The sequence below is a fragment of the Podarcis melisellensis genome, assembly GCF_964234715.1.
Source record: "Podarcis melisellensis genome assembly, chromosome: 17".
Taxonomy (NCBI): domain Eukaryota; kingdom Metazoa; phylum Chordata; class Lepidosauria; order Squamata; family Lacertidae; genus Podarcis; species Podarcis melisellensis.
Window position 1 is genome coordinate 38,892,794 of NC_138534.1, and position 27,241 is coordinate 38,920,034.

General features: G+C 42.8%; 1 protein-coding gene across 1 annotated transcript; it reads left to right on the plus strand.

The window, feature by feature from the left end:
• Positions 1-538: 538 nt before the first annotated feature.
• WARS2 (tryptophanyl tRNA synthetase 2, mitochondrial) lies at positions 539-26,970 on the plus strand. The gene is made up of 6 exons (XM_081894655.1): positions 539-600; positions 14,538-14,795; positions 24,115-24,195; positions 24,392-24,477; positions 24,805-24,923; positions 26,256-26,970. Exons 1-6 carry the CDS (start codon positions 556-558, stop codon positions 26,702-26,704), a joined length of 1,038 nt encoding a protein of 345 aa, XP_081750781.1. The 5' UTR covers positions 539-555; the 3' UTR covers positions 26,705-26,970.
• Positions 26,971-27,241: the final 271 nt, after the last annotated feature.

The window sequence follows — 27,241 nt, forward strand, 5'->3', positions numbered from 1 at the left end:
TTCTTGTTACTGGAACAGAGCTCTGTGAAAATCTACGAAAGCAAATATATATAAAATCATCAATCTTTATTACGGTCCAGAGACCCAACAAATCATAACAAAGCAATACACAATTCATACAGCCTTCCTCCAGGTTAAACAATGCACGCACATATATGTGTGTGTGTGTTTGTGTACGTATATATAGGCAAGAGAGCTGAAGGTGGGTATGATCCAGCTCTGGGCAAAGCAGGTTTTTAAAGCAGAAACTTGGAGAACTGATGGTCAGAGACAATAGGGAGATGTTTGCAACATAGGCGTTGAGCAATCCATATTATTATTATTTCAAATGGAGGCGAAGGCAGTCAGCCTTCTGAACTGATGGCGCAGCTTAGTCGGCAGATGCACGAGATTCTTTAATCTCAGGGTCCGCAGGGCGGAAATATTCCCGCTGCGTTGCAGAATCTCAGCCTCGGGGGGGGGGGGGCAGGGGAAGCGGGGGCAGAAGAGGAGGAGGAGGCATGAATGACCTAGTGCGCACGCGCGGCGTCACGTGACCGTCCCTACCTTTCCAACATGGCGGCGCCCAGTTCCTCCGTCCGGGCGCTTCACCTCCTACAGGTAACGGGGCTCAGGGAATGCAGAGAGGGAGAAACGGCGCTCCGGGTCGCGGTCCCTTTTTGGAGGGAGCGAAATGCGGGAGCCGAGGGACGAAAAAAAGGCTGAGGGAAACCGGGAGCCGCTGTGGCGAAAGTGAGGTCGAGGTTGGGGACGGAGTTCTGGATTCGAATCCCGCCACGCGGCCGCGGTGCTTGCGGGGCGGAAGTGGGCGAGTCGCCGCCTTAGAGTCAGGGTGAGATAGTTGTTGTTTAGTCGCTTAGTTGTGTCCGCCTCTTTGTGACCCCCTGGACCAGAGCACGCCAGGCACTCCTGTCTTCCACTGCCTCCCGCAGTTTGGTCAAACTCATGCTGGTAGCTTCGAGAACACTGTCCCACCATCTCGTCCTCTGTCGTCCCCTTCTCCTTGTGCCCTCCATCTTTCCCAACATCAGGGTCTTTTCCAGGGAGTCTTCTCTTCTCATGAGGTGGCCAAAGTCTTGGAGCCTCAGCTTCAGGATCTGTCCTTCCAGTGAGCACTCAGGGCTGATTTCCTTCAGAATGGATCAGTTTGATCTTCTTGCAGTCCATGGGACTCTCCAGAGTCTCCTCCAGCACCAGAATTCAAAAGCATCAATTCCTTGGTGATCAGCCTCATTTATGGTCCAGCTCTCACTTCCATACATCACTACTGGGAAAACCATAGCTTTAACTATACGGACCTTTGTTGGCAAGGTGATGTCTCTGCTTTTTAAGATGCTGTCTAGGTTTGTCATTGCTTTTCTCCCAAGAAGCAGGTGTCTTTTAATTTCGTGACTGCTGTCACCATCTGCAGTGATCATGGAACCCAAGAAAGTAAAATCTCTCACTGCCTCCATTTCTTCCCCTTCTATTTGCCAGGAGGTGATGGGACCAGTGGCCATGATCTTAGGTTTTTTGATGTTGAGCTTCAGACCATATTTTGCGCTCTCCTCTTTCACCCTCATTAAAAGGTTCTTTAATTCCTCCTCACTTTCTGCCATCAAGGTTGTGTCACGTGGCAAATGAAAAATGAAAAAGAGTGTGTGTACCTCTCCCTCTGTGTGTATAACATTTCTATACCACATTTTCCTTCCAGGGAGTTCAAGGTGGTGTACATGGCTCTCCTATTCCCCTTTCAATCCTCACAACAACCCTGTGAAGTAGGTTAGGTAGCTAAGAGATGGTGACTGGCCCAGAGTCATCCAGTGAACTTCGTAGCTGAGTGGGGATTCAGACCCTGGTCCCCCAGGTTCCATGCTTGCAAGTCGTAAAGTGGTATACATGGTACAGAGAAAAATAAGATGTTCTCTCTCCCCTCCCCCATAATTACAATGTGGTGTTGTTGTTGTTGTTGTTGTTTAGTCGTTTAGTCGTGACCGACTCTTCGTGACCCCCTGGACCAGAGCATGCCAGGCACTCCTGTCTTCCACTGCCTCCCGCAGTTTGGTCAAATTCATGCTGGTAGCTTCGAGAACACTGTTCCACCATCTCGTCCTCTGTCTTCCCCTTCTCCTTCTGCCCTCCATCTTTCCCAACATCAGGGTCTTTTCCAGGGAGTCTTCTCTTCTCATGAGGTGGCCAAAGTCTTGGAGCCTCAGCTTCAGGATCTGCCCTTCCAGTGAGCACTCAGGGCTGATTTCCTTAAGAATGGAGAGGTTTGATCTTCTTGCAGTCCATGGGACTCTCAAGAGTCTCCTCCAGCACCAGAATTCAAAAGCATCAATTCTTCGGCGATCAGCCTTCTTTATGGTCCAGCTCTCACTTCCATACATCACTACTGGGAAAACCATAGCTTGAACTATACGGACCTTTGTCGGCAAGGTGATGTCTCTGCTTTTTTACTGTGTACATTACTTTTTTAATGTACTGTGTAGAATCACAGAATTGTAGCATTGGAATGGACCCTAAGGGGTCATTTGGCCCAACCCCCTGCAATGCAGGAGGAATATTTTAGCCCAAGGTGAGGGTCAAACCCATGACCCTGACATTAAGAGCCTCATGCTCTGCTGACAGGGTTTTATTATTATTTTACGTGAGGGGCTTCTGGTCTCCTGATAGGGCCCCCTCTTCCTCCCTGCCCTCAGCCATGCGTAGTTGGAACGGAGTTTCACAGACATCTATGTGAGAGCCAGTGTGGTGGTGTGGTTAAGAGCGGTAGACTCGTAATCTGGGGAACCGGGTTCGCTTCCCCGCTCCTCCACATGCAGCTGCTGGGTGACCTTGGGCCAGTCACACTTCTCTGAAGTCTCTCAGCCCCACTCACCTCACAGAGTGTTTGTTGTGGGGGAGGAAGGGAAAGGGGAATGTGAGCCGCTTTGAGACTCCTTAAAGGGAGTGAAAGGCGGGATATCAAATCCAAACTCTTCTATGTTAATAGAAAACTGCTCAAAGGTGGATAACCTCATTTTGTAATCAGGATCTCAATAATAATAATAATAATAATAATAATAATAATAATAATAATAATAATAATTTATTATTTATACCCCGCCCATCTGGCTGGGTTTCCCCAGCCACTCTGGGCAGCTCCCCAGCCACTTTTGTCATCTGAGCAGGCCAGTACCTCCAGAATACAACACTGCCAAGGCTTGCGATACTAACACAGGGGTTTGAGTTCATCCCCAGAGGTGCACTCCAATGTCTCTTGAAACAGACAGATGCTAGCAATTTATTCCTGACAGTTTTTGATAGATTGGCGATGGTAGTGGTAGTGGGAGTAGGAAGTAAACAGTAACAACAGTTCCTTCTGACTGTTCAAAGTGTCTCCTGTATATAAGGGTGCAGTTGTGCGGGGGTTGGACTTACTAAGCAAATTGCAGGGGGTTAGACTAAATGACCGACATGGTCCCTTCCAGTTCTACAATTCTATGGTTCTGTGAAAGAACATGAAGAGCATTGCAAGAAAGAGCCCATCGTAAGGGACTTTGCAAAACTAACTTTGGTGCCTGTAAGTCTAAATGCCTAAGCACCCTTTCTCTTCTTGTTGTCCATTCAACAGCTAGTGGCTGCCTGAGTACAGACTGCTAGCATTCCCCTTTTCCTCCAAGTCCTCTATCTCTCAATGGCTCACAAAACACAGGCTACAAGATTGCCACCTGGCCTTTTTAAAAACTGCACAAACAACATCAGCCAATTTTGTGTTTTTATCTTGTATTTTTATCCTCTGAACTGCCTTGAGACCTTTGAATAAAAAATTGGTATACAAATTTAATTAATAATAATAATAATAACAACATGATGGTGCTTTTAATTAGTCTCAATGCCAGGGATGACTGGAAAGTATTAGGATGGCTCATTAGTGCCTCTTTTCTATCAGAGAAGTGTCTTTGAAGTGGAGGCCAGAAACCCAGCTGCACTCCAGCTACCAAGCTGTTACCTATTGTTTTGTTGCTGGTGGTAGCAGACAGAAAGCTTCAAAATTGGGCATTTCAGGGGCAAGGTGTTGGTGGCATTGGTTCCAAAGCTTTGCAGATACCCTGAGGGACCTCTTACACCATACTGAAACTTATATAGAAAAAAATGACTATTTTGTCCAATGTTGGCAAAAACAAGGGGCTTAATTATCCCTAACTGCAATCTTTGGGATTGCAGGTATGAGCACCAAACAAGGTTTCTTCTCTACGTTGGCTGTGTCCTGAACAGGAACACTCCTCTTTGTGGTTAGAATACGCTGTAATATTTTGCTGTGATTCTTCATTTGTTCCTTGTGATACGAAGCGAGTAGTTGGGTGCCTGTCAATTTGGGAGTGAAGCATCCTCTAAAAGATAAGGTAGTGGTTTCAACACAGTCAGGGGACTCCCCAGGCGCCCAGAATTAGTTTGAAAAGAGAAAGAAACCCTAGAAATGGCCTAACAAGGGCTTATGAGTTTCCAGGACCTACAGAACATTGAGGGCAGCTGACCTGTGGCCTGTTGGGTGGGGGAGAGAAAGAATTAGAAAGAATAACTTTTGGTAAGTACAGTGGTACCTCGGGTTAAGTACTTAATTCGTTCTGGAGGTCCGTACTTAACCTGAAACTGTTCTTAACCTGAAGCACCACTTTAGCTAATGGGGCCTCCTGCTGCCGCTGCACCGCCGGAGCACAATTTCTGTTCTCATCCTGAAGCAAAGTTCTTAGCCTGAAGCACGATTTCTGGGTTAGCGGAGTCTGTAACCTGAAGCGTATGTAACCTGAAGCGTATGTAACCCGAGGTACCACTGTATAGTGATTCTGAAGTGAGAATTACAAGTAAAGGGATCTGTGCACCAAGGATTTAAAAAACCTCCCCCTGCATGCTGTTTGTGGTACTTTTAGCAGTATGTATTCAGCAGTATTCTTATTTGCCAGAAACACCTGCTACATGTGCTATAAAGTACTAAGTTTTACGAATATCAGCCAGTCACGAACATGAGTCATCTGGTACTTCGTAGCACATTGGGGGAAGAGTTTGTTTGGTGGGGTGTAGAAAAATAAATAGCAGTATCCTCCCACTCTAAACTCCTGAAACCTCCTACCCCTGTGAGTCTTAAATTACAAGGTTCCTTTTTCGCAGTGGTCAATTTCTGAACAAGAGCATCCCTATTAAGGGGCTTGGAACACATTGGACACACCTTTAGTTGCAGGACCCCAATCCACTTGTCTCTTTTAATGCTGGGCTTCAGTCATGTTATGCTTGTCATTTTGGAAACAAAATGGGGCCAGCCAAAAATCAGGTGGTAGTTTCTGCATTTTCAGAAGACAACTCAGTGAAAGCAAAAGTGGCTTCAAAGATCCGTGAAACGTTGAATGTGTCAAATAAGGAAGGCAGTTGCTCTGCTTCAGCCCCTGACGGTATCTTAGCAGTAACTATTAGGTTGCCATTATGTTGAAAATGTTCCTCACAGAACTTATAGGACAAGGTTTCAGCAGTGGAGGAAAGGAGTAGTGTTCAAGTTCGAGATTGGCAGATTCAAACATAAGCCTTTAGTCGTCTTGCATCCTGTTGTGGTTGTTGTTTAGTCGTGTCCGCCTCTTCATGACCCCCTGGACCAGAGCACGCCAGGCACTCCTGTCTTCCACTGCCTCCCGCAGTTTGGTCAAACTCATGCTGGTAGCTTTGAGAACACTATCCAACCATCTCATCCTCTGTCACCCCCTTCTCCTTGTGCCCTCCATCTTTCCCAACATCAGGGTCTTTTCCAGGGAGTCTTCTCTTCTTGTGAGGTGGCCAAAGTCTTGGAGCCTCAGCTTCACGATCTGTCCTTCCAGTGTGCGTCTTGCATCCTAATCCCACATAAACGTGCAGAGAAATGAGTCATTTATTTTTATAGGACTTAATTCCATGTAAGTGTGCCTAATCTTTCGCTCCTAGTCCTAAACACTTATTGCCTGTTTTCTTATCTACAAATATCAAGGAAACATCTGGGTTTATAGTGACGCAGTACCAAAGTGTTTGGTATTCCCCACTCTAAATCCCTTTTTCTTAGCATACCAAGTGGCTTGAAAGCAAAATGTCTATCAATGAAAATTAAATTTCTGGTGTTTTCTCACACCCATGTGTAAAGCCAAAAGGGTGTTGAAGTCCTCTGCCTTCCATTGTGAAGCAGCTGCCAGGATCTAAAATAAAAATGTATAAAATATTGATAAAGTTTGATGTCCCGTTGTTTGCATAACTTCCTAGATTTCTCTGGCAAGCAGATGTTTCTGTGCTTGCATGCCTGCTGGAAAATGCTCAAATTTGGGCTTCGTCAAACATGTTGTTGGGGAAGGGAGTTTCAAAGTCACTGAAAAGGAAAGCCCTTGCTAATCACACCTTGATGGTACAGAGGCTGCCATCAAGCAGTTGGCCTGTTTGCTATAATGGTAAGTCCCTAAGTGTTCTAGAAATTATAGGTTAAAACAATCAGAACTGTGCATGAATGGCAATAGGAAACACAGTAGAATAAAGGTGTGTCCTGTTCCCGAGACTCATCTTGTTGAAAAGTGGTTGCTGCATTCTGTACTACTTTTAAGTCACTGATTCTGCAGTTTGAAAATGTTTTATAATGGGTACAGAAAGGGAATAAAGCTTCTGAGACGTTTCTCAGAATACCGTATTTTTCGCTCTATAAGATGCACCAGACCATAAGACGCACCTAGTTTTTGGAGGAGGAAAACAAGAAAAAAAAATATTCTGAATCCCAGAAGCCAGAACAGCAAGAGAGATCGCTGCGCAGTGAAAGCAGCAATCCCTCTTGCTGTTCCGGCTTCTGGGATAGCTGCGCAGCCTGCATTCGCTCCATAAGACGCACACACATTTCCCCTTACTTTTTAGGAGGGAACTTGCCAGGGAGTATATTTCCTCTTTAGAACCTAGTTGGTTTACACTTCCAAACAGTATTTCTAGTTTCAAATATAGATGAAGTTTAAACTATTGTTAAAGATGTGCATGTAGAAGGTTTTGCTATAATTTCCAAATTATTTTGAGTGGCTTGTGGGCATGTGTAAGAAACAGATAGACGTAAGTACAGCCCTTCTGAATTTAACCAAATGTCCATTTACTGTGTAATCTTTTGCATGTTCACTCTGAAGAAAATCCCATTTAGTTCAGCGCCACTTACTTTGGAGTGCCTGTTAAAATCATTTTATCCACAGCAGGCAGCTGATGGCTTCTGGAAATCTTACATGAAGGGAGTTAAGAAATTGGAGCACCCTCCACATGCAGATACAGGCTTTGTATATTTATACAGGGATAGGATTCTCTAGGCTCTATTAGGAGATTTATGTATTTTTGTGAATTCCCCTTTAGTGTGCTGGTACCCACAAAATGGGTCACGCTTCTTAAGCTGGGTCTTATCAGTGGTATCACCACTATTTTAATTTGTTTGTTTGTTTGTATTGTTTAGAAGAGAAGGGCAGAAGAGAAAAGAGGAGAAAAACAGGAGGAATGTGCAGAGGAGGGGGAGAATATTACCTAAGCATATGGTAAAATTTTGAAATGGTGCCAGGGAAATATTGGAGGTTGCTGATCTAGTATCACTTTTCCTTATTCTTTGCTCTCAGTCTTCACAATCTATATTAAGTGTTTTTTACATGGGTTTAAACTACTGCACTGTAATGTGTGAATTGCCCTGAGTTTCTGTTGAGATTGTGTATAAAACAGGGTTTAAAATTAGCAAGAAATACAAATGTTTTATAAATATTACAATTATTATTTCCCTGACTTAATAGTGCTAATGGGTATTTGATGCAGTTAACTGACAAGTTTAAATAGATTTAACAATGCAGTCCTAAAGAAATCGACTCAAAAGTAAGTCCCATTGACTTACCGTGCAATCCTAACCTCCTATGTCAGTCCTATTGAATTCGATGGGTAAGTGGAGTTAAGATTGCAGCCTTACTCTCAGGTACAATATAGGCTGAGCTTGTTTGCGTGATTTACTTGAGCTGCAGGCTGCATCCAAACCTAGTCCTACTCAGAGAAGGCCTATTAAAATGCATGGACACAACTAACTTGCATTTGTTCATTTCAGTGGGTCTGCTCTGAGTAGCACTGGCTTACAACCCCTATGTTTGCTAGCAGATCCAGTTCAAGGTAAGAGTTTGCACACAGGTTTCTCTCTCTTTCTCTCCCCCCCCCCCAAAAAAACCACACTCTTTCCTTAGGTCTCCCGGCAGTTTCTCTTTGTCTGACTGATTTGGAAATTCATAACTAGCAAACCAACTAAAAACATGTGGAACTCTGTGGCTCAAATTATAGCTAAGTAACAATAAGGGGGAACTCTAAGCGTGATCCTTCTCCATTTCCTGAGTTGCTGCCGCCTCATTAATCAGGGCTCAAGTGGTATAAGCGGAGCAGCTTGCTTTGTCGCTGGCGCAGCGGCTTCTTCGTCCCCTTCCCCACCCCCTGTGTGCCTTCACAGTGGGGAAAACTAGAGAGGGAAACCATCAATCTTCCTTGTCGCACATGTCAGCAGCGATCCGCTCCTCTCTTCCTGCGTTCTTTCTCTCTCTCTCCTGCTCGCTTGCATACATATGAGCGTGCACACACAAACACACCTGTATTTAAAATTAGCTTTGCGACCTTATCGTTTCCTTACCTGCTCTCTTTAAACAGATGGGTAGATCTGTAAACTGGAATCTTCTACTCCAAAGCGCAAAGAAATCCAACGAAAAGCTTTCAGAGCCAACCAGCAGTGACTTAACTTGACAGTTAACAGCACGTGCGCCATAACTGTATTTCATAACGTGATTTCGAAAAGAAAAGGGGCGGGGGGAGATTGGAACAATTTGTTTAATCTGCACGTTAATGGCCATATTGGTATGGCTGCCTAGTAATACTAAGGTTCTCAAAATCTGTATGTTAGATCGTTTGATTATTCCCAACTAAATTCCACACCATTTTTTTTATATTGCTTTTAAAGATGAACAAATAAGAAATGTGCAGAGGCAATAGTGTAGTTGACACCTGTTCCACACACACACCCTGTTTTGAATCTACTGTGATTCAAAAATGTAAGCAGGCAAAGCTTTCTTCGTGTGGAAAAAGTCGAGGGAAAAGCTTCAGGCGCCAACTTTCTGTGTTAGATTGTTAATAGCTCAGAAGCTGAGCCAGTTAAAAAAGCAGAGTTGGAAGCCCAGTACAAGGACTGGGAAACCATCCAGTAAAAACAACTGACTCACCACACCTGAGGACTGTCGTACAATGGAAGTGAAGCTTACTGGTGTCTTCTAGAAATCACTTTTCCTCATTCTACAGAATTACGTTGTGGAGCTCATAACATATACAAGTAGAACCTGCAACGAAATACAGTGGTACGTCTGGTTAAGAACTTAATTCGTTCCGGAGGTCCGTTCTTAACCTGAAACTGTTCTTAACCTGAAGTACCACTTTAGCTAATGGGGCCTCCCACTGCTGCGGTGCCACTGTGGCGCAATTTCTGTTCTCATCCTGAAGCAAAATTCTTAACCCGAGGTACTATTTCTGGGTTAGCGGAGTCTGTAACCTGAAGCGTCTGTAACCCGAGGTACCACTGTATTGTTGTGCAGAGTGGTCAGGGTTCCAGCCAGCCAGCCAGCCAACCAGACAGACCACCGTTAATGATACTCCATTACATTTCTCTTCCATTCGTTTTCCATTTCCCTTTCCACATCCTCCAGTCAGCCTTCCATTCCTACCAGGCAATCCCAACCCTCCTCAGTAGGCTGTTTTTTGCATCTCTCCCCTCTCTTCTAGGGTTCTTTTATTCTGCATATATGTACCTCTGTAAACCTTTGAGGTTTCCCCAAGCCTGTTGATCTTGTGGGTGGCTGGTGCCATTTTGCCTATATCACGATCTGCACTCAGATAATGAATCTGTTGCTCTTATATAGGATCTTATGCCCCTCTTTCCAGCAAAGGTTGAGGTCTTTTAAGACTGGTCACAAAACCGTACTATGCAGAATTCTCTGATGCTAAGGGATTTTTTCTCTGGACAGAAATGGTAATTCTTGAGTGGCTGTAGTCTGAGTTGGCATCTCCTATGGCTTATATTTCTGCCCATTGGGAACTCTTGAGAAACATACTCTTTCTCTCTCTTTTTAATCCTTTACTAACTCCAGATCTTTTAAGCATGTGGCTCTGATGTCCTGACCTCAACATTTCAGTCAAGCACATTCCAGCCCTATGATTTCATGACACCAGACTGAACTCCCTGCTATGTTGCCTTCTGACTCTTGCAGGGTGAATAAACAGTGAGCGAAGCCTGTAGCAGGGCAGTGTGGCTTTTAGCACTATGATTTCAGAATTCTTATTTTTAATGAATATTATTTTAAGTTGAAATGAAACGCTTTGTGCAACTCGTATTTTATTATTAATGAGGTATCAAATCCAGAAAAATATTGTGCAATAATAACTGAAGCGTTATAAGCATTTTAAAAACCATCAGCACAAGGAAAAACTTCATTATTGCATCGTTTTGCCAAAACTATCAATAATCTACCACTTATATTCCCCTCATTACACAATTGTAATGGGGCGATTTGTTAATCTGTTTATATTTCTTTCCTGCATGATTCATTTTATCTCCCCTGTGCCATAGCATGTGTCAAGAACTTTAATATTTAAAATGTGCCACCAGTATTTGTAATTTAAAATTAAGTTTTGAATCCAATTCCATTGATTTTGTCACTAGCTACTCTGACCATTGGGAGTTAATGTGGTATTGCCCTTTTTGAAATACACAATCTGTTTATTGAATTCCACTCTACCTGAACCTCTTAGGCTGGAGTTTATGCCCACTCACCTGAAAGTACGTAGAGAAATTTGAGTAGAAACGTGTAGGATTGCACTGTTAATCAGATAGTGTGTCATTCAATCTCTTGGCTCCCGTTTGATGAATGGTTACTCTATTAAAAAAAACCCACTGCTTTATCACTGCCATTTATTTTTCTAAGAGGCTTTCATTATCTGCTGACATAATATTTTGTTAACATTTTGTGGATATAACAAAGTAATTTCTTAGCTTATGCTTTCTTTTAGCCTTATAAAGTTTTATCTACAGTCAGGTAACAGTACAGTTGTACTGTGTTGGAGCATATGTAATTTCCTTCATCCGTATCCAATTTGAGCTCAGTATTTTTATAAAGGATATAGCGGGTTTGTGAGAAGATGAGGCACCTTGGATACAGATGTACTGTAAATATCATTTGTGTTCCTACTTAGGCTGTAACTACTTGCACTTATGAGCTTTCTCTGCTACAGCTCTTAATGACTGAATGAGTGAATTGTTTCTCCGATGCAGAGAGTTGGGGGCCGAGATAGTGATGGTTATTTGGAGGACATTATAGCGAAAATAAGATTCTCAGTTAGAATCCCTAATAGGAACTTCACCTCTTCCCAGCTTTAAACATCAGCACATGGAAAATGTTTTAAATAAAAATTATTTCCAGTTCATTACAGGGTATTGTTGTTGGAGTGTTTGAAGTGGAATAGACCAGATTCTGGCAAGCTTAGGATGGAAGAAAGCAAATGTTCTAATTTAGCTAAACTGTGCATATGTGATTCTTTCAATCTCTCTTCCCCCTCAACAACAACAAAAAATTAGTTGTTTCCAGGCATTTAATCATTTCAGTTGATTCTCTATGAACTGTCTCTAAGCAATATATTTTTGTTATTGCTGAAGTATCCATAATGGGTCACGGTATTTGAGGTGTAGTGTTTGTGCACTTAGTGCGATCACTCCTTTTCCGCTTCACATCATACTACACCTTTAATTGTTGTTGTTGTTTAGTTGTTTAGTTGTGTCCGACTCTTGGTGACCCCCTGGACCAGAGCACACCAGGCCCTCCTGTCTTCCACTGCCTCCCGCAGTTTGGTCAAACTCATGCTGGTAGCTTCGAGAACACTATCCAGCCACCTCATCCTCTGTCATCCCCTTCTCCTTGTGCCCTCCATCTTTCCCAACATCAGGGTCTTTTCCAGGGAGTCTTCTCTTCTCATGAGGTGGCCAAAGTACTGGAGCCTCAGCTTCACGATCTGTCCTTCACGATCTACACCTTTAATTAGCAAATTGCAAGTGTTCTGCATGTTAAGGAAACCTTGCTGTTTTCTTCAAGATAGCAGGTTTCCCTTTATAAAACAAAACAAAAAAAAACACCCAGCATTTTTCTGATAGGAAAGAGGGCATGTGTCTACCACACAAAGCTGCCTTTTACTGAGTCAGGCTATTGATTCATCAAGTTTGGCGATGTCTCTTCTGACTGTTGCTGACTATCCAGGGTCTCTGTCAGAGGGTCTCTCGCTGCCTCTTCTCTCTTTGATTCTGTGACCCTTTTAACTGGAGATATCTGGGACTGAACCCAGCGTCTTCTGAATGCAAAGTGTGTGTGCTTTGCTGCTGAACCACAGCCGCTCCAGCAACTGCCCACTACTCCGCATGGCAGATTACTTCTGAAACTGGGAGGGTTTCAAAAGCTGCTGGTGGTACGGCATAGGATCTGTTGCATTTACAACGTATATACGAATTTGATGGTGTGTCCAGAGGCATCTCTTAAGGGTAGGATTATGAGCAGAAGAAAGGGTACCCTCTTTCCGTAGCATCAAGTAAAATACCGTCTTTTTCCGTGTATAAGACTAGGTTCCGTCCCCCCGCAAAAAAAATAATGTCCAAAATTAGGAGGCGTCTTATACACAGATAGTGTCGAGGGTGGATTTTCTTAAATCTGAGTCCCCCAAAATAGGGGGCGTCTTATACATGGGGGCGTCTTATAGACAAAAAAATACAGTATTTGTCCTGATATAATTTGTGCTTTTTTTCACTCCTACTCCACAACATTGGCTGCCACATGTGGGGAATGCAACACAGCAGGGTGATGATGTTAGACAAATGTGGGGATTTTTTTTTTACTATCCATTACGGAGGAGGTGAATATGACACTGGGGTGCAGTTTTGTGTAGCAGCCCTTTTGTTTTTTGGAGAAACAGTCTTGGAAGAAGAAGTGTTGCATTTGAACATGAGCTTTGGTTAACAATCGAAAGTGGAAAGTAAAGTTAAACGGGCCACCCAGAAAGTTGCTTTCCTTTTTAGAGATCAGTCTGTCAGAGCTCACTTATGATTGATGATTTAAGCGGATTCTTAAAAAAGACAAATACCAAGTTATATCTCAGGGCTTGGTTTTGCTTTTTATATATATATATATAAAACCACCTTACCGAATAATGTAACTGTTTGGACAGTCGTACTTTAGAGTTTCCTTCTTGAGTCAACAAGAATATTTGTCTCCCGTGGGAGTAAGGGAGATGGTGAATATCCGAAAAACATTCTGGCATACAGAGAAAGGGAGGACTAGCAAAAAGAAATTGAATAACCAGAGCTGGAAATAATGATACTGCCATTACAGTTTTTTTGAGGACATGACAACATTCTTTCTTGAGCGTCAACTATTTTCTATGTTTTAGCCGAACAATCTCTTCAGCTGTTTTTGAAGTGTATAACCTGATACGGTGAATTCTTACTCAGAAGAAATTTCCACTGTGTTCAGCAAGGCTTACACACAAGTAACCATGCTTAGATTTGCAGTCTTCGAATAGCAGTACATAACTGGTATTGTAGCAAACTTCCAGTCTTCCACTGAGAAACAGCAGTGGTTTATATTCTTTATATTTAAGGCTTGCAATTTTGTTTCTGTTCCCACCAGTCCAGCAGTTGGTTTAACAAAAACACAAATCTTCACCACGTAAAGCAGATTAGGAGGTTGTTGTTGTTTTAAAAAAATGTTTTTTAAAAAACCATAATGTGCAAGTTATTACAGTGCTGTCATGATGTTTTACAATATAATAAAATTAATTTAAAAAGATAGGTTGCTGATCAAGGAACTTACAGTCTAAATTTAGAGGGAGGGGTTACGCAGGTAAACAAGATACAGAAATAAGCAAGTACAGAAGGACTTAATAAGGCTTTGTTTCAGTTGGAGATGAGGTTTGTGGGTTCCAGTAAAAGACTATGTGGGGGAAGAAGTGTGCAGGATTAAGAAGTGGCCCATCCACACTATAAATCTGTATCACTTGTAAATCACTTATTTTTATTTTTTGCTTACACAAACCATTGACGTTTTTGTTAACCACTTGCACATCACTAAAAGGTAGATTGCCAAGATCCCCAGCAATTTTCAACTGTTTGTCTATTATTATTATTATTATTAATTAAAAATGACTGCCTTAGAATAATATATCACAACTCTGTCAAATTGTGGAAGATTGAGCTGCTGAGGCACAATCCAATTTAAAAGCTGCGTGGTCAGAGTCCTTTTGAAATGGACAAAAGCTCATGAGCCCCCAAAAGTGCTGTGACTGAGAGTAATTGTAGAGTTTACCGTATGCTCAAATATCCATATTTTTGCCTGTATTTGTCCTATGTCTTTGCACAGAAAGTTGCAGGTATGTACCTGGGAACTTTCATATTGTTCGGTTCCCTGTGATTGTTTGCTACGCTAATGATTCATTCCGTTATGGCTTGGCTCCAGAATAAAGGTCTGAAAAGGATTTTCTCTGGGATTCAACCAACCGGGATCCCTCATCTGGGAAACTACCTTGGTGCAATCACAAGCTGGGTGAAGCTACAGGAAGAATGCAGCTCCGTATTATACAGCATTGTGGACCTCCACTCCCTCACCATACCAAGGGAACCAACGGTTTTACGCACGAGCATCTTAGACGTCACTGCTGTTCTCCTTGCCTGTGGCATCAGCCCGCAGAAGTGCTTCATTTTCCAACAATCCCAGGTCAGTATCTCCCTTCGGTTCTGTATCTGATTTCAGTGGACAGAGCATAGCTCCACTTAGAGACACCCCCCCCCCATTATTATCTATATATGTGCTTTAGAAGTCAAAGCCAGGTTTGGATAATTTTTGAGGATACTTACTGTGGTCAACAGATAAATGAGATGCGAGGTTAAATCACAGAACTTAATAGTTTCGCAGAATTTCCTCCACCACCACCCACCCATCTTGTGCCCAACAGATTGTACAAAAGGGAAAAACCTGGGGTATATTTTTTGATTATTGATGTAAACCTCCAAAAACCTCTGTCCTCAGTATATTTTATTTTATTTTATTGCTATGGCTAGAGGCTGATGCAAATAAAGATTATTCTGATCTGATCTGATCTGGGGTATATGCAGGTTAGAATTTTGAACACCGCACTGCCTTAACTGGTGAGAGAAGTCTGCCAGCTCTATTTTGAAATGAGACCTTCTGTGAGATAACTCCATTGGCTCAGTTGCTGATGAATTAACAGGATGTGTAAGGGCGTTCTGACTGTTTTGTTTCGTTTCGTTGAAAAGTCGGCATCCAGAGCTTAGGGACAGATGTTAATGAAAAGAGTGGAAGAAAGTAAGCAGTACCATTGAGTGTTGATCAGATGTCTGAACAGTATGTGAGTTTGTCTGCATGAGTAGTATGTGAATGAGAAAGTGAGAGAGCGAGGGAAGAGGGTATGAATGAAGAGAGGTTATTAAACACAGGAAAGCACATTGGCAAATTTGCATAACTCTCCATTTGCTAGTTTTTGTTTATTTAATTCCTTGGACACTCTTAGTTCTTAGTGTAGATTTACATCAACATAACAATTTCTAACAGCTGTAAACTGAATGGTATGTGATTGCTTTTAAAAGGTTTTAGGTGCTCAAAATGTTTTGAATGGGTTTGAACTGTTTTTAAATGTTTTAAATATGTGTTTTTAAAACTTGAACTCCTTTAACCTTTTAATGTTTACCGCCCTGGACTCCTTTGGGAGGAAGAACAGGTTACAAATGTAATAAATGCAATAAATAAAGAACTGACCCAACACCCCTGAATAAAACCAATAAAGGATACAACTAAAATACATCAGAACAAAAACCCTGCAACATTTGATTTCATATTAAATGTATTGTGTTATAAGAGAGGGAAGGAAAGTTAACTTACACGAGACACAAAGGACTCTACTAAATGGAGAACACCTAGCCTAATTCAGCCAAAAGATGTGATACACTAGAGAATAAACAGATCAGCCAAACTGTACTGTATTGCCATAATGTTTCAAAACTTTTATTTTATTTTAGAATTTAACAATGTATTCATAATATTTACCTGTTTACAAATGTATAAGGAGAGTCCTTTGGGAGCCACTGCATTGGCACTTAGCAGCAAAGTTTTCCTCTTTCTGAGTCCAAATTAAAATTGCAAAATTGGCACACTTTCTAGGTAAAGGGTGTCAACCTTCCAAAGTCTAGAGAGAGATTCCAGGCATCAGGAAAATGTTAGTCGTCTTGTTTGCTCCTGTTGGCGAACATCAGCCATCAGTCAATTGGCTTGATAAATGAGATCACTCAGCAGCTGCAACAAGACCTTCTATTTAACTATTACTGTCATCTCCCATCTACATTGTATTTCAGAGGCAGGGAATTGCTGGCCCTGGGGGCCTCCCGATCGGGTCTGCAGCTCTCCCCCCCTCCCATAGCAATTAGCTCTAATAGAAGGCTGTTTTCAAATGTAATTGCAGCAAGGGGCAAGGACGATCTTTGTGGAGATTAGCTGGGGAGGGAAGGACTATAGCGGATAGACGGTGTGGTGGCCTCCCAGCAGCGGAGGCACAGCTGCTTACCAGTAAGGAAAGGGACAAGGCAGTGGGAGTGGTGCAAAAGCTGCAGCAGAAACAACCTGCTGCTACTGCTGGTGCGTTTGCACCATGCTGACCTCCCTGCCAAATTGCCCCTCCCACTCTCCTTCCCAATAAGCAGCAGCGACTCAGCTGTTGGGAGGTCAGGTGAGCATCACTGTGCTTTTCCCTACTGCGGTAGCGTTAACCCTCGCAAGCTGCATTCTCCACGAAAATCTCCCTCACACACCAATTGTGCTTGCAGGCGTGGGGAGTGAGAATCTGCAGGTATGTGTGTTGTGTGGGAATGTAAGGATGTTTGTGAGCAAGGGAATGAATGGTGTCCCTTGTGTGTGTTAGGTGGGAGAATGCATGTGAGAATGTGTGAGATAATGTTTGAGTGGTCCTGCCCACTTTTGCATTTGTCCCTCCCATCACTAGCACAGACCCCACCCCCCCAGAGAAGTAGGCACAAGGGAATGTGTCTCTCAGGCTGGATAAGTGTTGCCCATCCCTGACGCACAGAGCAGTGGGCCGAATGTTGAGCTTCAGTCTAGATTGAGAATTCACATGAAGCTTGGTGACTGAGCTCAGGCCAGAGTTGTTGGGAGGTAAAATGTATACTGCCCTGAGCATCTTGGAGGAAGGGTGAGACACACATGTTAAAATCATTCAAGACACATTGATTTGCTTATTTAGAAATGAGGCCAGGAATAAACCCACAAGGGTGGATTACAGTAAACAATAAAATACAGCAACCGAACAGAAAGAAGCAGCAGAGGACAGGAAGCCCTACTCTCAAACCTCTAAGACTGACATGAAGATATTGATTAAAATACGAGACACCCTGTCGGGGAGAAGTTTTGGTTATACAGTCGTACCTTGAAGGTCGAACGGGAGCCAAAACATTTAAGAACTAAGCTAGGTACGGCTGTATATACCTTTGGTTATATGCCATGGCAAATCACCATCACCTTTCCTCTTCTGTCTGGCTTTTGCAGGCAATTCTCTTTCCACAATAGTTAGCTGATTTCTGATTTTAACTTCCTAATATGGTTTTTAGTGTATGGTGCTATGTGTAATTGTTATGAACTGCTCTGATATTTTTTTTAATGAATAGCAGTGTACTGTATAAATATTTTTTCACAAATGAGTAAACTTTTGTTGGCAGTTTCATGTAATAGTGTTGGATGTAAATGGAAAGGGAGCCAGAGAGTTATTTCACAAGGCTCCTCCCCAATATGTTGACAGATTAAAATTGAGGACTTCTGGAATAGCTGGACGGAGGGCTGCAGAGGAGGAGAGCAACTGCGACTGCCTTGAGTAGAAGGGAACACCTGAATCCCAGCAAAAAATATTGAAACTTTGCCCAGTAAGAGCTCTGGGGATGCAACATATTGGATGATCACATCTTTGGGGAAATCAGCTAATGGACATAGCTTGCTTCCTAAGGGAAACAATAAATAGAGGGATTTGTAATGCTGATGCTCTTCCAAGTATTTTTAGCTATGCTGCAGGAAACATTTTCTGAGAAAGATAATATCTATACGGAAAACAGGCTTTTCCATCAGGAGACACGCAAGGTTCTGGGCTGCTGCATATTACGTCACTGCCACTGCCTTGGCCTAAGTTTCTAGCAAAGGTTTTGTTTAGTTGGTATTCCACTAGCGGCACCTTTTGCAGTGTAGTCCCGGGCAAGTCTACTCAGAAGTAAGTCCTGCTGAGTATAATGGGATTTAGTCTCTGTGCATAGAATTGCAGTCGTTGTCTAGGATTTGTCATTGTGGAAACTGGCAAAGTGTGTGATTCGGACAAAAGAAAACCAACCACTTTTCATTCCATATGCAACCTGGACAATACTGTAGCATTTAATTCCCGGGGTGTTGGTTTTGCCATCCTTCTGACCACTACGAAAACATCTGGCTGTTGCTGGTTGAGGATTAGCGAATTCTTGGCTGTAGATATCTTCTACGTTATGGTAAAGGATGGGCTAAAGAGAGGAAGATCCTCTAGGCAGAGGAAAGTGGAAAACATTAGTGCTGATTGCAACATGCAGTGAACAGTTGCCAAGTTGGAAATAGAGTCCTAGTTTCAGGAAAGCCCATTAGACCACTAATCTACAAGAGTCATGGGTTAATGTGCATTAAGTACTTGTCCTGTCATGTAGAAGTAAAAAGGTTTTCCCTGAAAGATATGCCTTTGCTGCTTCCATCACCATCACATGCCAATAGCACAATGCAAATGACCCCCTCTCTTCTCTTTTATAACCAGCTCCTCTGTTTCTGGGCCTAATACTAGCTGCATTTTGTTCTGGTGTTCAAATCTGCAAATGATATGATTAATTCTTTCCCTCCAAACCAGAATCAGAAACCGTGGTTTCAAACGGGTTTCTGATTCTGGTTTGGAGGGCATATAATCCATCATGTCATGATTAACTGCATACTCTGGCTATGCTAGCAAGGAAAAAGGGAGGTGGGAAGGAACGTCTGGTTTGTAGGGTTCCCTAAAAGTAAGCCTTTGTCAACCATGTTGATTTCTGGTCCCATTAAAAATAACTCAACTTTATCTTTCAGTGAACAATTTCAATTTTGAAAAACATAGAACATTTTTGAGATTGTATACAGAAAATTGTTCTTGACAGGGGTAGAGATTTTCTCTTGTTCACTTAGTTTTCTTTGGTGGTGATAGCATGTGTCTTTGTATTATAAACTTGCACAGTGTTTGCCATCTCTAAGATGGTCATTTTCAGAAGCTGCTATCAGTCAGTTCTAGATATTTTGAGTGTTAATTTTGCTTTTGGTGTTTGAACAGCCATAGCTTTATGCCTCAACTTTCAGCTCAGCAGCTCTTTATCACTACAGTGGTACCTCAGGTTACATATGCTTCAGGTTACATATGCTTCAGGTTACAGACTCCGCTAACCCAGAAATATTGCTTCAGGTTAAGAACTTTGCTTCAGGATGAGAACAGAAATTGGGCGGCGGCAGCGGGAGGCCCCATTAACTAAAGTGGTGCTTTAGTTTAAGAACAGTTTCAGGTTAAGTACGGACCTCCGGAACGAATTAAGTACTTAACCCGAGGTACCACTGTATTTTAACTTGTGAAATCCTGTGCAACCTTTGGTGCAAAGGCAGAGAGTGTGGCGCCCTCTAAACATTGTGTACTACAGGGATGGTGTGAGTTACGGTCCACCACATTTCAAGGGAGCCATTTGCATTCACAGATGAAGCTAAGCAGGTGTGGGTCTGGTCAGTATCTGGATGAGGGACCACCTTGGAGCTCCATGTATGTTGCCTTAAATTCTGCCTTGGATAGGAAGGCCCTAAATAAATAAATTGCTTGGGGTGGGGTGCAATCAGTAGGTCTGATTAGGAATTGTTATGTCTTCTGCCTGGAGATTTCTCATTTAATGTAAGAAACCACCAAGAATGGAAGTCATTAAAATCCTTATTAAATCAAGTGTCTTATCAGTGGGGAAAGTAAGTCTATTATTGTCCCTTAACACGGCTGTGTTTATTTGGCTGATGGATTAAAATTAGAGGGGCTTTAATGTAAATGGATGCTGTCATGCCAGAGTGGTGATTGTTGCATGGCCCTATAAATTTGCGCCTTTTGTTGCTATTCCTTTGATGGCCTGTGCCAGGGACTGCAACCTGCCAGCCACTGTGGGCATAATCTGGCTCGCCAAGCCTTTTTGAAAGGTCTGCCAACCCCCAGCAGCTTGCTAAAGAGCCATTGGGGGTTCTGTTTCCTGAAAAAGCAGGTTGAAGGACTCAGAGAAACAGTAAGGAGCTCTCAGTTCTTCTCTGGTATTCCCCGAGTGTTCGGCCATCTCAGTTAGCACATCAGTTAGCAAACATGGATACATCTGCTATAATGTTATATTTTTAGTTAAATATAACATTATATAAATGTTATATAAATAAATATAAATGTTATTAAGGAAATGGTTGTTTTTCTCCTTCCAATAAATTACAGCAGAAAAGTTGTCCAAATATAAACAGTTAACTTATTAAACCACACAATAATTTCATAATTATCTGTCTATGTATTTCTAATAGTATAAGCAAATCAGTAATTTTTGATATGACTGTAGAAAATACTCTGAAAATTTATTATTACAAAAACAAAACCTTCATCTGGTTGTAAATATTAAGATTATACCAGCAAGGATGAGTCTTTCTGTAAAAAAAAAAAATGATTTAAATCAATTTGATTTAAATCAAATCTACCCTGGAGAAAAGTGTAAAGGTACTTTTGCTATAAGAGAATCATTTGAAGTTTGTTTCCTCTTCCCCCAAGTCAAGCACAGAATCTCTCAGCTTTTCTTTCCTTCTTTAGCACCACATGCTGGAAACCAGCAGTTCTTTTAGAGAGAATTGAAGGTGATCAAGAAAAGCCCCACTGCGCCACTGTTGTTCTGGCTTTGCCAATATTTGAAGCGCTAACAAAAATCTGCAGAATCTATGGACAAATAGGGCATTGAATGGGTGTGTGCACACCAGAGGCAATGCACACTCACCCCACAGTCTTCGGCTGTTTTTTAAGTATAGTCTGTCTCCAGTACTACTGTCTGTTCCTTAATAAGTGTGAAACATCCATTCACTTGGCCTCTGCCAACCACTTCACGTTTTCTAGGATGAAGTGATAAACTGCTCCAGTTTGAGTTCTATATTTCGCGTGGACCAGCCATCCACAAGTGATGTGCTGTCCTTCTACAATGTGTTAATGTTAGCATTACCTAATGCATTGTGTGTGTTCTGAGAGAGAGAGAGAATGATGCAGTTGTTCCAACCATATTTGGACCTGTTGCATTTGAGATCAGCATTCTGGTTAACTCTGGTGGGCTAAAATGCAATTTCACAGTTCCTCTTCAAGCTAAGAAAATATGCTTTGCCTGTCCCTTAGGGTAAAGAGATGGAGGCCTTTGTACAATTATGAGTCAGACAATGACTGAGAATTAAGGAACGAAGGACTGGGCTTTCAAGGCAGGAGTTTATCCTCCGCCTCTCGCTTTCACTGTGTAGCAGATTTCTTGGCTCTAAAAAGTACTGGGCTGCCCCTGGAGAAAATGCAACACGTTTGACTGTCTTTCGTGAGGACCACTTCATAGAATCAGAGAATTGTAGAGGAAACAGGGAAAAGGGTGTGTATGGGAGACACTTACACTCTCTTTATAATTTTTTAATTAAATTTTATGTTTTACAATTTAAAATATTCGTTTTACATCCTTAAGATATCAATGACTTTTCTGCTTCTCTTTCCATGGTTCATTTTACATATCATAAATCCATGCATGTTTTACAAAAACTACACAGTATTTCATTATTGCATCCATCAAAACTTATTTACACTGTTGAATTTATCTTAATGCTGCCAGCGTTTTCAGCTGTACATAATTATTTCCCGTATATTCAATAAACGTTTTCCAACCTTCTTTAAACATATGTTCTTTTTGTTCTCTTGTATATGTTAAGTCTGTGAGTTGTGCATATTCTGTCAACTTAAGTTGCCATTCTTCTTTAGTTGAGACCTCTCTCGTTTTCCATTTTGGGGCTAACAGAACACAAGCCGCAGTAGTAGCATACATAAATAACCTTTTTTGACACCTAGAATTTCAGTCTGGATTATCCCCAACAGAAAGAACTCTGGGGTTTTTTTGGAAAGGACTTTTAAACATTCCCCCCCCCCCCCAATTCATTATGGATCATTTCCCGATACTCTTTTACCCTTTTACAAGTCCACCACATATGGGGAGACACTTGCTCTTTGTCTTCTCCATGCGCTCATGTTGAGACCCCCACTTGGCTCCTAAAGTGTATGAGAGCCCCATTTTCTTTGTCTTCCTGCCTTTTCCGCACTGTCTTATTGTGTCGGAAACCTGATTCATTCACACCCTCATTGTGCTTCTGCAACAACCCCATGCTTCATTTGGCCACTTCAGAGGGTTGCCTGGAAGTGTAAGAAAGAGGATATGTCATTCTCATCAGCTCTTATTCCCCCATGGATCTACGTAGCACAGATCTGTACAGAAGTAGTTGTATAATAACTTTAGTGTGGTGCTTCAAACAACCTTTCATTTTTAATAGCTTATATGCTACTTATAGGGACGTGGGTGGCGCTGTGGGTTAAACCACAGAGCCTAGGACTTGCCGATCTGAAGGTCGGCGGTTCGAATCCCCGCGACGGGGTGAGCTCCTGTTGCTCGGTCCCTGCTCCTGCCAACCTAGCAGTTCGAAAGCACGTCAAAGTGCAAGTAGATAAATAGGTACCGCTCTGGCGGGAAGGTAAACAGTGTTTCTGTGCGCTGCTCTGGTTCGCCAGAAGTGGCTTAGTCATGCTGGCCACATGACCCGGAAGCTGTACACCGGCTCCCTCGGCCAGTAAAGCGAGATGAGCGCCGTAACCCCAAAGTCGTCCACGGCTGGACCTAATGGTCAGGGGTCCCTTTTTACCTTACCTTTATGCTACTTATGGGAAGGGTAAGTCTCCCAGTCAACCCCTAGCACCTCCAGATCAAAACAGTCACAGGTAGTATCCTTGGGAAAGACACCTGCTTAAGATGTTGGAGAACTGCTCCTGGTCTGAGTAAACAGCATTGGGCTAAATGGACAAAGGGCTTGATTCAGATGCCACAGATTGAGCATGGTTTGAGTGTTGAACAAGCTGTAGATCTGTGCATGCTCATTCCCTCTTCCACTTCCTGGTTTGCCGTAAGTGTAGTTGATGGTCCAACACAAGCAAACTGGTTATCTGTCACAGGAGTGACAGATCATACAGTTCAAGGATGGAGTTAACTCTTCATTAGCAAAAGCACAACCTCCACAGACTTGGTTGAGTGTCAGGCCTAATGAGTAGAGCAGCTCATGCCCGGTAGTCTTCCTCCATGAAAATCAGTTGCCAAGACTTGAATGTCACTGCCTCCTCACCACAGCTTTTTCCAAGCAATCAGAGACTGCGCCTGCATAAAGCCAACCTCTCCTCCATCCATTTCTTGCCTCTTCTGGTTCTGGGAGACGTGGGGAGGGCAGCTTGTTGCAGCTGCAGGGGGAGACACCCACAACTCTTTGCCAGCCTGTCTCATCTCTGCCTCTTGGCCTCCCTCATTCCACTCTCCTGCTTCAGCTTCTGCCTCTGATTCTGACTGCTCTCTGCCACAGACTCTCCCCGCTCACTAAGTCCTATTACTTCTGACACCTCCTATTCCCAGTCTTTTCCCTGTGACCACTCATCGTATCCCCACCACCACTCCCCAGGCTCTGAGCCTTCTTCCCTTCCTGGTTCACCTGCTCGTTCCTCCCATCATTCTTCTGCACCCAACCAGTCCATGACCTTATCATAAAAAGACAGCTCTATATGTTCATAAACATGCTGTCTTTGTTTGAAAGTGGGGACTGCTACTGGGGCCTGTGCTTTTGTGAAAACCCTTCGCACCTAATTAATTGCCTTTCTGATTTGTTTCAGGTGCCTGAGCATGCAGAGCTCGCCTGGATTCTGGGATGTCTCACAGGCTTGCCACGCCTGCAACACTTTCCACAATGGAAGGTGAGGTTTCTGTGAGCCTTTCTTAGCTTAGTCGGCAGGTGGGCTATCCCTCTTCAGCTGTTAGACAGGTGAAGCCTTTAGGCCTGCCCTTGTCATTGCCTGGCTCCTGCCATCTTTTGTTCTCCTTGTAGCTGTCCTCAAATAAAAAATAAAGGTATTAAGCCTTTATGTGTCTTCTTTTTCTTCACATAAATAGGTGAAGAATGCCAGCCAGATGAATGAAGGAACAGTTGGTCTGTTCACCTATCCTGTTCTTCAAGCCGCAGATATTCTCCTTTACAAGTAAGAGTCAGAATGCACAGCTCCATAGCTTATAAATGAAGGCCACTGTGGACTGAATAGTTCAGGAGTGGGTGGCTTTTGAGCAACCTAGTTGTGGTGGGATTGTCCCTTCATTCTGTAGTGAATCAGTGGCCCTTTCTCACTGACAGTTATCTGGTGGACATTATGATTGTAGCTAATCTGTCATTGATAATCCATGAATTACTCACTAAATCTAGTGGTTTACTTCAACTGTGGTGTTTTTCTGGAACAGTTTGAGTGAGCAGATGTGAACCTTCTCTCTCTCTCTTCCACACAACATTTCTATTTTTCTATTTCTGTTGGAAGGTCAACCCATGTTCCTGTTGGAGAAGATCAAGTCCTGCACTTGGAGCTGACCCAGGATACGGCCCGACGCTTCAACAAAAAATATGGAGAATTCTTTCCAGTGCCCACAGCCATTCTAAGTGAGTACGGTACAAAACCTATCACAGATGGCTGCCTGTTGAGTAAAGTGAATCAGCTTGGGGAGCTTTTGCAGAAGAAAGAGAAGCGTGGAGATAGCCAGGTGCCAAAGTAAAGGAGTACAAAGGGAAACAGAGGCTGCCAAATGCAGCTTTTGAAAAAGTATGGCATCTGTTTCATCTTTGCTACTCCAGTACTAGGTGTTGCCCCAACCTCTTTTCCTATCCTTTTCAGCAGTCCTCTAGAATACAGTCGTACCTCGGAAGTCGAACGGAATCTGTTCTAGAAGTCTGTTTGACTTCCAAAACATTTGGAAACCAAGGTGCAGCTTCTGATTGGCTGCAGGAAGGCCCTGCAGCCAATCATAAGCCGTGGAAGCCGCGATGGAGGTTTGGGTTCCAAAGAACGTTCACAAACTGGAACACTCACTTCTGGGTTTGCAGCGTTTAGGAGCCAAAACATTCGACTCACAAAGGCGTCCGTCAACCAGGGTCCGACTGTATTATGCATTTCACTGTGCCCATAGCGTCTTCCAGACACTCTTAAGAAAATGGGCTTTCATATGTAAAAACAGGGATGCCTCTTTCCCTTTCTGTAGGGAAAGAGGAGGCTGGTTGGCTTGATACTTTGTTCTAGCAAAGGCTCAGTTCTGCGGAGCTTGAACCCACAAACCTGAGCTGTTTGTATAGGTCAATGGTATTATCCCCATAATGCAGATTGGAGGTGAAAGGCTGAGGCTTAGAGAGAGCAGCTTGTCTGAGGCCACCTAGTGAACCATAGCAGAGCTGAGATTAGAACCCGGGACTTCCCGATATGTCGCTTAGCCTCGTAGTCACTCTGTTGGGGAGCTCTCCTCTGTAATTGCATTTTCTTCCCCCCCCCCAATAATATTTATTATTTTCAGTAGATAAACATATTTAAAAAAAAGATTAACAATAATAAAAACAAAGAATAAAAGAAAAAAGATACATACAGCATATTACCACTTAATTAATTAAAATTAAGTACCATCCATCTTCATAAACATAGTATTTGACTTCCTCGAATCTCTTCCAATTTCATAGTAATTATATGTAGCAGTTTCCAATATCAGTGTTTCAAAAGACCATATCACAGTCCTAATCATATTTCATAACTTTCCTTATCATGCATTTTCTTATTTATAAATTTAATTCCAGTTTAATCCTAAGCCTAATTGTTTCTTCCAAGTGGTTACATATCTTTAATATTACAATATTTATTCAAATAGTCTTTAAATTTCTTCCAGTCTTCTTGATGTTCTTCTTCTTTCTGGTCGCGGATTCTCCCGTAATTGCATTTTCTCTTGATTTTAGCGGAATCAAAGAAGATCAAGTCACTCAGAGATCCCACATCCAAGATGTCCAAATCAGACCCTCAGAAGTTCGCCACGGTGAACATAACAGACAGCCCCGAGGAGATAATGCTGAAATTTCGTAAGGCTGTCACAGACTTCACCTCTGAGGTGACCTATGACCCTGCTCACCGCCCTGGGGTCTCCAACCTGGTCGCTATTCACTCTGCTATGACAGGACTCAGCACGGAGGAGGTGGTACGTCAGAGCACTGGCCTTGATACAGCGCGCTACAAGGCAGTGGTAGCAGAGGCAGTCACTGAGAAAATTGCACCAATTAGGAGTGAATTTGTCAGGCTAAAAGAAGACAGATCTTACCTGGAGAAGGTTTTATGGACCGGAGCAGAGAAAGCCAAAGAGCTTGCAGCCCCCGTATACTCAGAAATCAAAAGACTGGTGGGATTGCATTAACCTCAAGGAAAAGCAGCTCGTTCCTTTCATAATCTGAGTTCAGCCTTGGTTACCTTGACTCCTTTGTCTTACTAGAGGTCCTCTGTGTTTTTGGATCCACGAGTAACCGAGTAATTACCTCAGGGACATTTAATGGACCAGGCTTGGAAATTGCAAAGCGCCAAATAAGCAGACATTTGAGCTAAAGAGTGCTTTTCTCCCTCCCTCTTTACCAAAAACGATTTGAGCTGATGAAAAAACCCCCCGAATCCTTTCTGCATGAGAAATGCAGCTTTTCTGTCACCTGTTTGTTTTCTGGAAGGGACCTGTGCAAATTTCAGCCTTTGGTACATGCCCAGCCAAAGCCTGTATTGACTCCTCAGTAATTTCTCTGTGAACCTGAACACTGTTGATCAGAGTGTCTGTGGGACCAGTGTCATCCCTACCACTGGCTCTGGCTGGTCCCCCAGGCATTCTTAAGATGTTTTCTCACATTACATTTTGTACTCAAGTATAGATAGGTGGGCACAAAATGCATTCCATCTCTGCGTTACAAGA